Source organism: Elgaria multicarinata, chromosome 15 (genome assembly GCF_023053635.1).
Source record: "Elgaria multicarinata webbii isolate HBS135686 ecotype San Diego chromosome 15, rElgMul1.1.pri, whole genome shotgun sequence".
Taxonomy (NCBI): domain Eukaryota; kingdom Metazoa; phylum Chordata; class Lepidosauria; order Squamata; family Anguidae; genus Elgaria; species Elgaria multicarinata.
The window spans coordinates 1,984,028-1,996,716 of record NC_086185.1 but is presented as its reverse complement, the minus strand read 5'-3'; the positions used below and the strand labels follow the sequence as shown (position 1 = coordinate 1,996,716).

Genomic DNA, 12,689 nt, shown 5'->3' with positions numbered 1-12,689 from the left:
AATGACTGAGCTTGGCCACTTTGTGTAGTTTCAGACATTTCAAGCAAGTTCTGCAATGAGAAATTGGTGGTCTTCTCTTCTGCACCTCGGTCTGTTCATTGCTTGCCTGGTTCTAGGCCCCAAAGCAGGAAGGCCGTGTGCTTGTGTGGGCCTGGGGGAAGTAGAGCAACACGGTGACAAAGGTGTCTCATGGAAGACGCTCCAGTTCTAAAAGTTTGGAATTCTTACCCATCTGCTCAAGTCTGCACATTTTTTAGACAGTCACTCGACATTCTTTTAAATCCTAATTTAAATATATTGGTAATAATGATCTGGTTCTTAAAGATCAATGGAGTTGGGCAGGGTGAACTGGGATCAGGAGCTAGAAGAGGAGACAGGTGTGAGTGAGTGTCAATCTGAATGTGAAAGAATATTTAAATTGCTGCCACATTAGGCTCCCCATAGATTTAAATTGGAATCGGATTAACCTCTGGCTTCCTAAACCCATGGGGTCTGGCGAGTTCTGCCCTGCAGACCACTTCATGTCCCCGTTTGCAATGTTTTAGTTACAAAAGGGAAGATGTGAACACAGCTGACCTGCAGAAAGCAGTTGTAGCCAGAGCATGGAGAACATGGAGGCCTGTCCGGCTTCAAGTGGAGTCACCGGACACTGCATGGGGGGAGAACTCCCAGCCTGCTCTCTGCTGCAGTTCCCGCGTCCCTCTCCATATTTTGGATAGCTCAGGCTCTTTCAGCGTTTTAGAAAAGGAAAAACTATTCCAATGCACTTTCTTTCTTTTTTACTGCCACTACCCCAGATTTACTTTTTTAAAAAAAGTCCGAGGGGCCCACCCTCTTTGTTTCTGCAGAAGGCCCTGTTTTGATCAGGCCTCTATAAAGTGTCAGGTTCAGAACAGGGAGTCATGCAGGGAGGCAGAAGGAGGCTTCTGCATTTGTCTGCCCCCTTTGGAAACAGGTTGACAGGATAGATGGACCTTGAGTCTGTTCTAGTGGGGCTTTCCTTTTTGCCCCCCCCCCAATCCCTGACAGCTGCCACACCAATTCTTAAAAATCATTTTACTTAGACAAGCTCCCCCTCCCTCAAAACGTAACAAAACAAACACATAAACAATGACAATAACCTTTAGGTTTTATATCGTGCTTTAGTGTTCAAAGGCACTTTCTGTACATTATCTCACAAACTCATTTTAACCATAAACTGGGTGACCTTGGGACTTGTAACCATTTCTCATCCTAGCCCACCTCACAAGGTTGTTGTGAGGATAAAATGAGGAGAATCGTATTTGGGGCCTTGAACTCCTTGGACACATGTAAACACACCCTTTAATGACAGCAAAATGTTTAAGGCTGAATTCCTCTGCATATTTATTTAAGAGTAAGCTCTATTGAACTCAGTGGGGCTTTCCTGCTGAGTAAACAGGTATTGAAGGATCAGGCCACGCTATGCATTGCAGGCCAAGAAAACAGCATTCCTGGTAATTCTGCTGGACTCATAATGTCCATTTCTGCATTCATACCATATGGCTTAACTGAACAGGAATTTTCTTCTATATTAAATGTTGAAGTCTTGTTATATATATATGCCTGCATGTATATCTGTGCAGATTCAGGGGAGAAAACCCCCCTTGATTTATAAAAGTGTCTAGAGTCTCTCTTGTGCTTGAGGAATTCTGTGTTGTGGTTGCAGAAAAGGTGCCTTTTCCTAATGCGATACCAGCCTGGCATGATGCCCCTCTGAGCCCAACGGGGTGGGTGGGTTTACTCCCGAAGTAAGCGCACCCCAACAAGGTAACTAAGGCAACCCCTTGGATAGCACTTATTTCCAAGTTTTGGGCATGGATCCTGAGGTGCTGCCCGAGTCCATGCACACCATGCCCCTTCCTCCCTCAGAGGTAGATCCCACCGACTGAAAGAACTGGGCATGTTTAGCCTGGAGAAGAGAAGATGGAGGGAAGACATGATAGCACTCTTCAAGTGCTTGAAAAGTTGTCACACAGAGGAGGGCCAGGATCTCTTCTCGATCTTCCCAGAGTGCAGGAAATGGACTACTGGGCTCAAGTTACAGGAAGCCGGATTCCGGCTGGACATCAGGAAAAACTTCCAGACTGTTAGAGCAGTAGACAACAGAACCAGTTACCTAGGGAGGTTGTGGGCTCTCCCACCCTAGAGGCATTCAAGAGGCAGCTGGACAGCCATCTGTCAGGGATGCTTTTGGGTGGATTCCTGCATTGAGCAGAGGGTTGGACTCGATGGCCTTATAGGTCCCTTCCAACTCTATTATTCTATGATCCTATGACTTCAGTGGGGTTTGCCTCCTAATAAGCTAGCTTCGGATTGCAGCTGTCCTAGAGTCTGGTTGAAATCCTCTGTGCGCGCAAGCTGCCTTGAACTCGGCGGGATGGCTGTGGCTGCTGGCCTTTTCGACCTCTGGGTTTCAGGCGTGTCCCATTCTTGCAGCACCGAGCGACCCCCGACCCCTAACTTGCCCGGTGCGCGCGCGCGCTGCCAGCCCAGCGCTCCACCGAGCTCCTTGCCTGCGCCCGCCCATCCCTGCGCTCCTCTGACTTTACTACTACTACTCTTACTCCGGAAACTTTCTCCTCTCAGAGTGGCTTGTGTCGCTTGATATCGTGTGTGGTGCGTGCGTGCGCGTGTCTCTGTGTGCGTGTGAACGCGCTCTCTCCCCCTTCTCTTTCTGCCAGGCGGGTGTTCTTTTTGAATGAATGACTTCAGCGCCTCCAGCCAACGGGCGCGCAGCCGCGCTTAATATTCAGTAGCCCCCGGGCCAATGGCCGGGCGAGGAGGTTGTTTTAAACGGCGGAGCCCCGTAGCCAATCAGGCCGCTCTCGTAGGCAGCCAACGCGAGGCTGAGCCCCTGCTCCTAGCGCGGAGTCTTAGCGCGTCGTGTGTGCGCCTCCTCGCTCGCTCGCTTGCTGCTCTTGCCTTGCCGATCGCCGAGGTTAAAGCGAACAATACAGGTAGGTTTCCCGAGCTGCACTTTGCAACTTTTTTCGGGGGGCGGCTGCTCCCCTGGCTCACAGGGGGCCCTTTCGGGAGGGAAGCGCCTCCCCGCTTAAGCGCTTTCCATGGCCCCCCCACCCTAAAAAAATAAAAATAAAAATAAAATAAAAATATATATTTTTTCTCCCTTTCCCATTAATTCTCAGATTTGATTTTATTCCTAGGTCCTTCTCCAGTCAACTTTCTCTCCCGGCTCGCTTTTCACACCCTCCCCATTTCCCCTCTCGGTGTAAATACTAGGCGTGGGAAATCGGACTTGGGGCTTGGTGTAAATGCAGCTTTTCCTATTATTATTGTTATTAGTAGTAGAATTATTTATTTTTGGAGGGGGGAGGGACGCCGCGTCTTGATCTAAGCTTTTTTTTTAGAGGCGTGTGTGTGTTGGGGGGGATATCAATTCTCTTCCGTGGGGTGTGGAGATTATACATATATATATATATATATATATATGCATGTATGTATATGTGATATGTGCCTTAGAAAGCCCCCCTCTCCCGACACACACAAAGTGGATGCCGGGGAACGTGGTGGTGGTGGTGATGAGCCTTTTCCTCCCCCCGCTGCTCTTGGGTAGTGGAAGATGGCTGGTGCAGTAAGTTGCCCGCATGGGCAGGGTGCCGCTCGCCTCTCCACGGGCACGCGAGAGCCCCGCGCGCCCCTCCGCGCCTGTGCCTGCCGGGCTCGCCTCGCTGCTGGGGATCGGGGGCACGAAAGTTGCCCGGCCGTGCGCAATGCTGGTGCCTGCTGTTTATTCTGCATTAATAATGGCTGTCGCTCCAGCATCTGACAGGGATAAGCCCTGCGCGTCCCGGAGAGAGAGAAACGCACACATTTCCAAACACCCCCCACCCGCACTTGGCCCTCTTTCTCTCGCCCCCGTGCCCCTCGACCCGTCCTGAACCTTTCGCTTCCGCCGCCTCCCCTTTTCCCCTCTCCGAAAAGGTGGCCCTCGTCCCCCTCGGACCGCCGCTAAGCCCCGGACCGTTTCTTCCTCGCGCCGCTGCCGCTTGAGCTGTGTGTGCATTAATATGGCTGGCGTTTTAGTGGTACGGCTGAAGGAAGAAAGACGCGTAAAGACGGGGAGGGGGAGCGGCGCGGGGGGAAAATCCCGGGGGGAGCCCCGCAGGGCCCCCGAACCTTTCGCCTTCGCCCCCGACCGTTTATCTCTACCGGCTCGTGCCCTTGGCGGGGCGTTCGGGGGCCGCGTGGGGCTTTTTCGCACTTTTCCCCTTCGGCGCGGACGAGTGTAGCCCGGGCTTGTAATGGCTGCACGGCAGTCTTTGTTACACAGACTATTGCGCTAAGCAGGGACCTGGGAGGACGGGGGGGGCTGCTTCAAAGCCGCTGCCCCCCCTCGCCCGGCCCCTGGGCGCCCCCGAACCCCGCCGAGGGGAAAGAGCATCGCTTTTTCTACCGGGCTGGCTGGTTTGGGGGCGCCTGGCTGCCTGGGGGCGCCCGCCCGGGGGGCTCGTCGGAGCAGACGTGTGCCTGTGGCTTTGTTAGGCATAGCAGCCTCACTGCCTTGTCGAGAAGCCATTTTAGCGAATGGAGCTGGCGAGGGGCGAGGGGAGCTGTGCTCTCCTCTCCCTATCGCTGCCTTCGCAGCACCAAGACTATGGAGATCGCTATAGCAAGGGCAAGAAGCCCGTTCCCTGCCCCAGCCGCAGCCGGCGTGGCCCCCCCGGGCCCGAGGCACCCCCTGGCAGAGCCCCAGGACTTATTTGAGGGGCACTTTCTTTCATGAAGAAGTGTTTCACAAAATGGAAGATGAATTATTGGTGTCTTGTGGACCTGTCGTTTTTTTCCTCGGGCTTTCGCCTGTTCTGCCTCGCTGCCATCGGAGTCCCCAGCAAAGGGAGGCGGGCAGCTCCCAGCCTGGTCTGCGCTGGCCAGAGAGGGGGCTCTTTAAACGGCAACTTGCCCCATAGAACAAGGCAAAAGCAAAAAGGAGGGGGCTGTTGTTTTTTCCTGGTGACCTTGGGTGGGGGTGGGGGAGCGAAAAGGGGCAGCAAGAAAACAAACAAACATTGAGAAGCCAAATGCAGGCTTTTATTCTTCTTCGCCTGAAACTTTTTCCCAGATAGTCGCGCAGCCTTTTAATAGATAGGAATAGTATTTATTTATTTATTTTTAAGGGGAATGTAACTTTTTCTGAATGGGGGCGTAGATCTTATACCCCCCTTTTTACTTTTTTCGCTTTCTTTCTTCCTTTCCAGGGGAGGAAAGCAAGGCAATATATTACAAGAAGAAAATTAATTTCAACTTTTAAACATTTTATTGCAAATATTTAGTAAATGCAAGATTAATAAAACATTTACAACATTATGAGCAGGAGAGAGATAAAAGAAACAAGTTTTACTCCTTTTTAACCCCACAAATGGTTGCCTTTGCAGGAAACTACAGGAGCGAGATGGTTTCATAGCCCAAAAGTTAATAGCTGTTCTGGTGACTTAATTATTATTTTTTTAGTGGCCACCCAAGATCTAAACTCTGTCGTGCTGGAGCAGCACCACAGTCTCAGAACTTGTGCTGTAATTCAGTGAACTCCTTAAACATACTTTAACCAATCTCAGAGACACGGTTTTATGAACAGCAAAGTGAAAGATTCCCACGTCTAGATGCTTTGACAGCTATTCGGACATATAGTGCATCTTAAGTTCTGAAGAAGTGGCTGGAGAGGGCCCCTTTTAACGTTCTGGCATTATGGGCTGGTTTGCACATGCATGGCCATAATATGTAAGCAAACAGGCTGCAAATGGATGTCGGTCAAGTGACACAGCCTGCAGTTCCTATGTGTGCATGAGCCACTAGAGACAACCTGTTCCGTGTCCATGTCAACTCAAAACACATAATTCCTCAGTGGACAGAAATTCTCATGTTTTGGCTGAAAATTAAGCAACATGCTTGCATGTGTGAATCAGCCTGAAGCCCTTCTCTAATCCTTGACCATTCTATTGGCTTGCCTAGAACACACAAATTAACTTGTTTGTTTGGTGTGTTATGTGTGTGTCTTTTTAAAATAAAATATTTTCAGAGAGTAAAAAATGGCTAAAGGTGACCCGAAGAAGCCGAAGGGGAAGATGTCTGCCTATGCCTTCTTTGTGCAGACATGCCGTGAGGAACACAAGAAGAAGAACCCAGAAGTTCCAGTCAACTTTGCAGAGTTTTCGAAGAAGTGCTCAGAGAGGTGGAAGGTATTGTCTTTAAGACTAAACCCAATGCTTGCTCAAGGGAATGGTCTTCTGAGAAAAGGCCATGGGCAGGACCCTGTGTTCCCTGCACTTTGAAATAAACAAAGAGAAAACCGAACTTAATTCTGCCACTTAAATAACATAGACAAAACTGCACAACTTTCTCCTGTATGCTTTCTCCTCCAACTTCTACAACCACACGTTGCGTGCACCACAGTTCTCTGCGTGCCTAGCTAGATGCATGCTCCCTTTGGGTTCAAGTAAGTGTGGAGAGTTTTGCAGCCGAAGTCAAGGCAATGTGAAGGGTAGTGGAATCTACTGGATCATATTAAGTTGATTTTTATTTATTACATTTATATACCGCCTCATAGCCAAAGCTCTCTGGGCTGTTGTGCCATTTCACTTCTGAAAATCGGCCCAGGTGTTAGCAGCACACATTTAAGCATTTTTTTTTACATTACTGTTTTTGCAATCACAGGGGCATCAAACCCTTGTTTCTTCAAATATCTGAAAGCTTTTCAGGAACCTGTATTCTGCAACTAAACCCATTGCTACCCAGGTGTCCAACCTCTTCCAGCCCATAGGCCAAATTCAGTTTTGACGAAGCTGGCAGACCTGCCGATGAAAAGGGTGGGACCAATACCACAAACATAGCAGCCTATTTTAGGGTAAAGGCCTTACTGGCTGTACCGAAGCCCTGGGGAAAAGGTGTTTAAGCTTTCTGGAATGTGGGCAGGGGAAATGGAGCAAGAGCCCCAGGAAGGTGCCTAGCTGTGGGGAAAGGGGGCGTGGCTGAGAGAGGGTTCCACGCTACTGCATCCGGTGCTTGGACTGGAATTGCAGCACATGCACAACTCTAGCCCTGGGTCAAATCTAAGGCGCCCCGGGCTCAACGTGTTCATTTTACCTTGGGGATGGGAAGCCAGGGAGCAACATACAGTGGTTTGCAGCTTCCATTTTTTAGGAAGATGAGTCTTCTGCCCACTGCATACAGACTCCCCTTGGCCTAAAAGGGTGATGTAGAGCCAGTTTGGTGTAGTGGCTAAAGTGTTGGACTGGGAGTCGGGAGATCCGGGTTCTAGTCCCCACTCGGCCATGGAGACCCACTGGGTGACTTTGGGCCAGTCACAGACTCTCAGCCCAACCTACCTCACAGGGTGGTTGTTGTGAGGATAACATGGAGAGGAGGAAGATTATATACGCTGCCTTGGGTTCCTTGGAGGAAAACCGGCGGGATCTAAATGTAATAAATAAATAAATAAATCTTGTCAAATGGCTCTACAGAATTGGTTTTTGGGGAGGACATAACTCAGGGCACCTCCAAAGTTCAGGAACACCTTATTATACCAAGGCAGATGGCTTGGCCATCTAGTACAATATTGCCTACTTCTGAGGTTCTTTGGGATCTTGCACAGAGCTCTTTCCCATCAAAAGCGTCTTTATCTGTTGCCATCTGCATGCAAAACATGTGCTCTACCTATGAGCTATGGTTCTCTCTCCCATGCCTTCATTTGTGGCTCGCTGGTGTCATTTTTGGTCAGGCACGTGAGTTACTGGCTGCATTTGCATTTTTCAGACCATGTCGACCAAAGAGAAGGGCAAATTTGATGAGATGGCCAAAGCCGACAAAGTACGGTATGATAGAGAAATGAAGGATTATGGACCCGCAAAGGGGGGTAAGAAGAAGAAGGACCCCAATGCTCCCAAACGGCCTCCGTAAGTAACTGTTCACCCCTTCCTCAAATTCTCAAACGGGGTACTTAGCTTTGTTTGATGGAATGTTGCAACCCACATTTTCAAGAAAAATGAGCTGAACTCAGATTATGAGATCTAGTAATAGAGCTACAAGGACCTGCTTTTTAAACCCCTTCACAGTTGGGCACAACTTTCCTCGCTGCTACTTTTGCTTGTTATTTTTGGTTAAAGTTAACCCAGTATTACCAAACTGTTGGAAAGATGGGCGTTCTGAAAATAGTTGTGCAACTGCTCATTGTTAACATGGCCGGGGTGGGGGTGGGGCTTTTTTAGGCTTCTAACGCTTAATCCCCAAAGCTTGAAGTCTTAGCACTGTGTGACTCTTTGCCACTTTCAGTGACCAAAAAGAGTTTGGAATTTTGCCTTTGCTAGATGGCCACGATCTGCTGGTTTTCTTACTTATCTAGCACTTCATGGAATGTTCAGAGTGCTTCACACATAGAAATGCTTAGCAGAACTTTCTCGATGTAATAGATCGTGGGGCAGGCCTGATGTTCAAAGCTTGCCTAGTAATTCTGAGTTGAATTTGAACCAGGGACTTCTTAGCTCAGACTGCTAAGGCATATGAATTCTAACTGGTTTTATATGTGAGATGAACCGTCATGGTTCCCTCCTGCCAGAAGCTGTCCTGGGAACCATAATGTGGTGAGAATCTTTGAGTTCTAGTGACACACGCTCGTTGTTCCAGCATGGTTTAGCATCATGTCAACGTGCCTTGAGCCCATGAGCGCTCCCTATTTTGTCGCATCTTCAAGGATGCCATCTAAAGCTTTGGCTTGCATTTTAGTGAACGGGGATTATTCGTTATGTCCAAACTTGGACAAACTGTGTTTTGAAGCTTCTAGTCTCTGATCATAGCCATGCTAGAAGTGTGGGTGGAAGAATACAGGTCCGAGGTTCACGCACGTCACGCTGAGCCATAATTGTCACACACCTGAACCAGACCACCATAGTTTCCTGGGAGGAGACGTTTACTATTAGACTGGTCTGTTGCTATTATAGCTATACTAGGTGAGCCACCGCACTCGCTCTGAACTGGCTTGCTTTTCTTCCTTCTGCCGACTCCCTGCCAGGTCTGGATTCTTCCTCTTCTGCTCAGAGTTCCGTCCCAAGATCAAGTCCACTAATCCTGGCATCTCCATTGGAGACGTGGCAAAGAAACTGGGCGAAATGTGGAACAACCTCAGCGATGGAGAGAAACAGCCTTACAACAACAAGGCTGCTAAACTGAAGGAGAAATACGAGAAGGTAGGCTGGGTGTCCCTCTGCCTTTGGAGTGTGGAAGGGATTGTGGCCTTGCCTTGGTCCAGCGGGGGAGTGGCTTTGAATGGGCGAAACTTCAGGCTTTTGTCAGTGGAGCTGCATTAACAAGTGCAGTGTTCAAGACTGTGGGGTATTTCCCTCGCTAAGGGTGCAAATCCACACCTACTGGTAGTTGCGTGATTGGGAACGAATTCCAGTGACATCAGTGAGTATGTAGCCTCACTGTAGATGCACTTGAGGCATCTGGGCCTTCCAAGTGCTTCAAGCTAAGATCTGGCAGGTTGGTTGTGCCTTCTTAACTGCACTGGAGCAAATTTCGAGAAGCCTGTTTGGCCATTCTTGCTCCAGTAGAAGTGTTATCAGTCCACCCCATGCTAGAGACAGGCACCTAAACCAAAATACAATACCTCTGGCCATTAAAGCTTAAGTCCAAGGCCAGCCCAAAGAGGAGTGCATTTTAAAAACCTGATGAAGGCATCGTTTCGCCCTTCGTCTCCCAAGATAGAGATGAAGTTTGTTTCAAAGGCACTGAATTCTGAAACATGAAGCATCTCTTCTAAAGAGATGTAATCTTGCACAAAACCTGCTGGCAGGGTTGGAGTTGAGGAGGCTGGGAAGGTCGGGCTCTGCTCACACAACCGTTGCGTTTTTCATCCACCCAGTAACACATATTCTGAGCTTCCTGCAAAACTCTCCTTTTTCTGGCTTCTCCTTTGAAGAGCGACATTCTAGTCCTTATTGAGGGTTGAAGATGGGAGGTACCTGGGAACCCCTTTTGAGGGCCAGAGCGGGTCACTAGATGAGATGTTGAGGAGTCAAGAGTTTTAGAGCCCGATATAAGCTCCTTGGTCTTCTCCTACTTAGCGGGATTGGCTTAGCTTTTCTGATGCTGTACGGGGCCCAGGGTTTTGGCTACCTTGGCACTCAATTTTGGCTTTTTAGAAGTGCAGAAACGCACATGATGTCTCTGGCTTGAATGCAAAGAGCCTCTTGTGTGAGTGAGGAGATGCTTCTGCTCATGCTGGGTGTGGTGGAGGTGGTGGGAAGTCCACCTTGCATGACAAATTGCTCCAGGGGTCCCCTGACCCTTGGGTGTGGATTCTGGGGTGTGTGCAAGAGGCCGTCGAGGGGTGGTCCTATTGTCCAAGTGCCCCCCCCCCCCCAGTCTTGGCATCTGAGCCAGGATTTCTTAAGTGTTTTGATTAGTAGTTACTGTCCACTAACTAACCGCCACCACTCGGCCCTGCGTAAGGAGTCACAGTCTAACAACTCGTCTCTCCTTGTTGACTGTCCTTATAACTGAGTGGCGCGGTGGTATCCCCAAAGCGCACGCGACCGTGCTCTTGGCTCCTGGCGCGCAGGAGAGGGCTGCCAACCCCGGCATCGAGGATGCCCGAGGATGGCCAATGAATCCCGCCCTCTTCACCGTTGCAGGATGTTGCGGACTACAAGTCTAAAGGCAAGTTTGACGGTGCAAAAAGTGCAGCAGCCAAAGCGGCGGCCGCAGCTCGGAAAAAGGTAGAGGAAGAGGAGGACGATGAAGAAGATGATGAGGAGGAGGAAGACGAAGAGGAGGATGACGAATGAGAAACTGTATAATACTTGTCTCCATGTGAATACCATAGAGTAGGGGAAACACCATTCGGAAAAGAAAAAGAAAAACACACAACCCGCACCCTCTTATTGAGACGGTGTCTTATTTGCCCTTTATTTGGTTTATTGACAAAATTTGGATTTTGAACACCAAACACCGTAGCTTCTCTGAAAAAACAAACACAAAAATCAAATCTTAAGTAAAAAGTGCTCTAGGAAAAATACAGAAAGGAAGGGACGAAAAGCAAAAACCATTGTAACTGGTTTACATTAAGTGGCCACGGATGTCCTATAGGCCCCCTGAAACTGTAACAAAGTTGTACATATTTCCAAACATTTTTAAAACAAAAAAAAAAAGGTGGAAGCAAAGACGCTCTAGTGTTCTCCTCAACTCTGTGCACTTTCCTGTTGGTGTAACAAAGCATTTAAAAATGTTTCAAGCATCTTATTTTTTAATTTGTAAGGTGGTGTTTAACTATATGGTTATTGGCTAGAAAATCCTGGGTTATAAACTGTACATATCTATAGTTTGTAAAAACTAGACAGATTCTTGTGGTTCATGCTCTGAGCGGTGATCACCGTGGAGGGAAAGGCGAGCAGTTTTAGGAGAACTGTAGTGCGTTTCCACGGAGGGTTTGTGCCTCTGAGCGCGCACCGCGAAAGTAGATCTACTTACACTACAGTGGGCGTCCATTTAGCTTAAAGTTGTCTTTCTGTATATAGTGAAATTAGCATTCTGCGGCCATTAGTTGTGGAAGGGGAGGGGGGCAGTTCAGCTGGCATGAGGAATTGTATGGAATCTTTTTTTTTCTTTCCTTTCCTTTTAGTTGAGTGGGGTAGTTTTTAAACGGAAGCTGTAGGTCTCTTCATTGTCAGCTTAAAGTGAAGAGAAGGGCGCAGAAAACCGAAGTTCAAAAACACTCTGTACTTAAAAGAGAAACAAAATTTGCAAAAACGTTATGTTGGTTTTTGTATGTTTAGAATGCTGAAATGTTTTTGAAGCAAAAATAAACAGTATTACATTTTTAAAACTTCTTGACAATATTCTAGATTTCCTGCTTTTAACAAGGTTACTTTTAGCAGCAGCAAGAAAAAGAAAATGTTGCAGGTCTGGCCGGTTCCTCCTCCCCACCCCACGCCCACCCCTGGTTGTCTAGTTAAAAGGGGGGGGGAAGCAAATACATCCCCTTCTGCCTCCCGAGGCTGCACATGATGGACGCTTAAGATCCGTCTAGGAAAGTTGACTGCTTGAGCTGATTTGGTGTTTAAAGGATGCTATGCAAGTTTGAATCTTTTATTACTTGAAAGTGGGAATCTGGCTGAACACTTGTGACCTTAATTGTGTGAATTCCACCGTTCAGAAAGGTAGGTGACTAAGAGGAAGCAGACGTTACTTTCTAGCTGTGTTGGGTCCATTTATAGCCCAAATGCTATGCTTTGTAAATATTAAAATGTGCCTTTTTTGTCCCGTGTTGAAACTGTTTCAGACGTGTGGTGTTTTTTTCTCTGTCTCTTCCCCTATAAGACCCTCCGCAGTCCGTTCATTGGCTGGAAAATATTAGAACGTAGTAAGTCCATGTCTTTAAGGGCCAGCTTGGCTACCAGGTATTGAGTTTGAAAGTAGGACAAATGCCTCCCTTTCCTAGTACAGGAGTGGGCAGTACTGGACTTCAAGCCCCATCATCCCTCACTATTGGCTATGGTGACTGGAGCTGATGGGAGTTGCAGTCCGACACCATTTGGAAGGCCACAGGTTTCCCACCCCTGATCTAGCACCTGGACCCTCAACACCGATGCCAAGGTGGAGGCCGGAGACAGCGTGGTCTCCCGAGGGGGTGGGGGGGATGTGGGAGTCCTAGTACAGTA

General features: G+C 48.5%; 1 protein-coding gene across 1 annotated transcript; it reads left to right on the top strand.

The window, feature by feature from the left end:
• The first annotated feature begins 2,889 nt into the window (after positions 1–2,889).
• On the top strand, positions 2,890–12,301 carry HMGB3 (high mobility group box 3). Its single transcript, XM_063141908.1, has 5 exons — positions 2,890–2,978; positions 6,056–6,215; positions 7,789–7,928; positions 9,041–9,215; positions 10,665–12,301. The coding sequence occupies exons 2-5, from the start codon at positions 6,066–6,068 to the stop codon at positions 10,815–10,817; spliced, it is 618 nt and encodes a 205-aa protein (XP_062997978.1). The 5' UTR covers positions 2,890–2,978; positions 6,056–6,065; the 3' UTR covers positions 10,818–12,301.
• The last annotated feature ends 388 nt before the right edge of the window (positions 12,302–12,689 follow it).

Excerpts from the sequence above, each read along its gene's own strand:
- HMGB3 (XM_063141908.1), top strand. The coding sequence starts at position 6,066 with ATGGCTAAAGGTGACCCGAAGAAGCCGAAGGGGAAGATGTCTGCCTAT. Across the intron at positions 6,216-7,788 it reads AGTGCTCAGAGAGGTGGAAG|ACCATGTCGACCAAAGAGAA; the intron begins GTATTGTCTTTA and ends TGCATTTTTCAG. Across the intron at positions 7,929-9,040 it reads AATGCTCCCAAACGGCCTCC|GTCTGGATTCTTCCTCTTCT; the intron begins GTAAGTAACTGT and ends ACTCCCTGCCAG.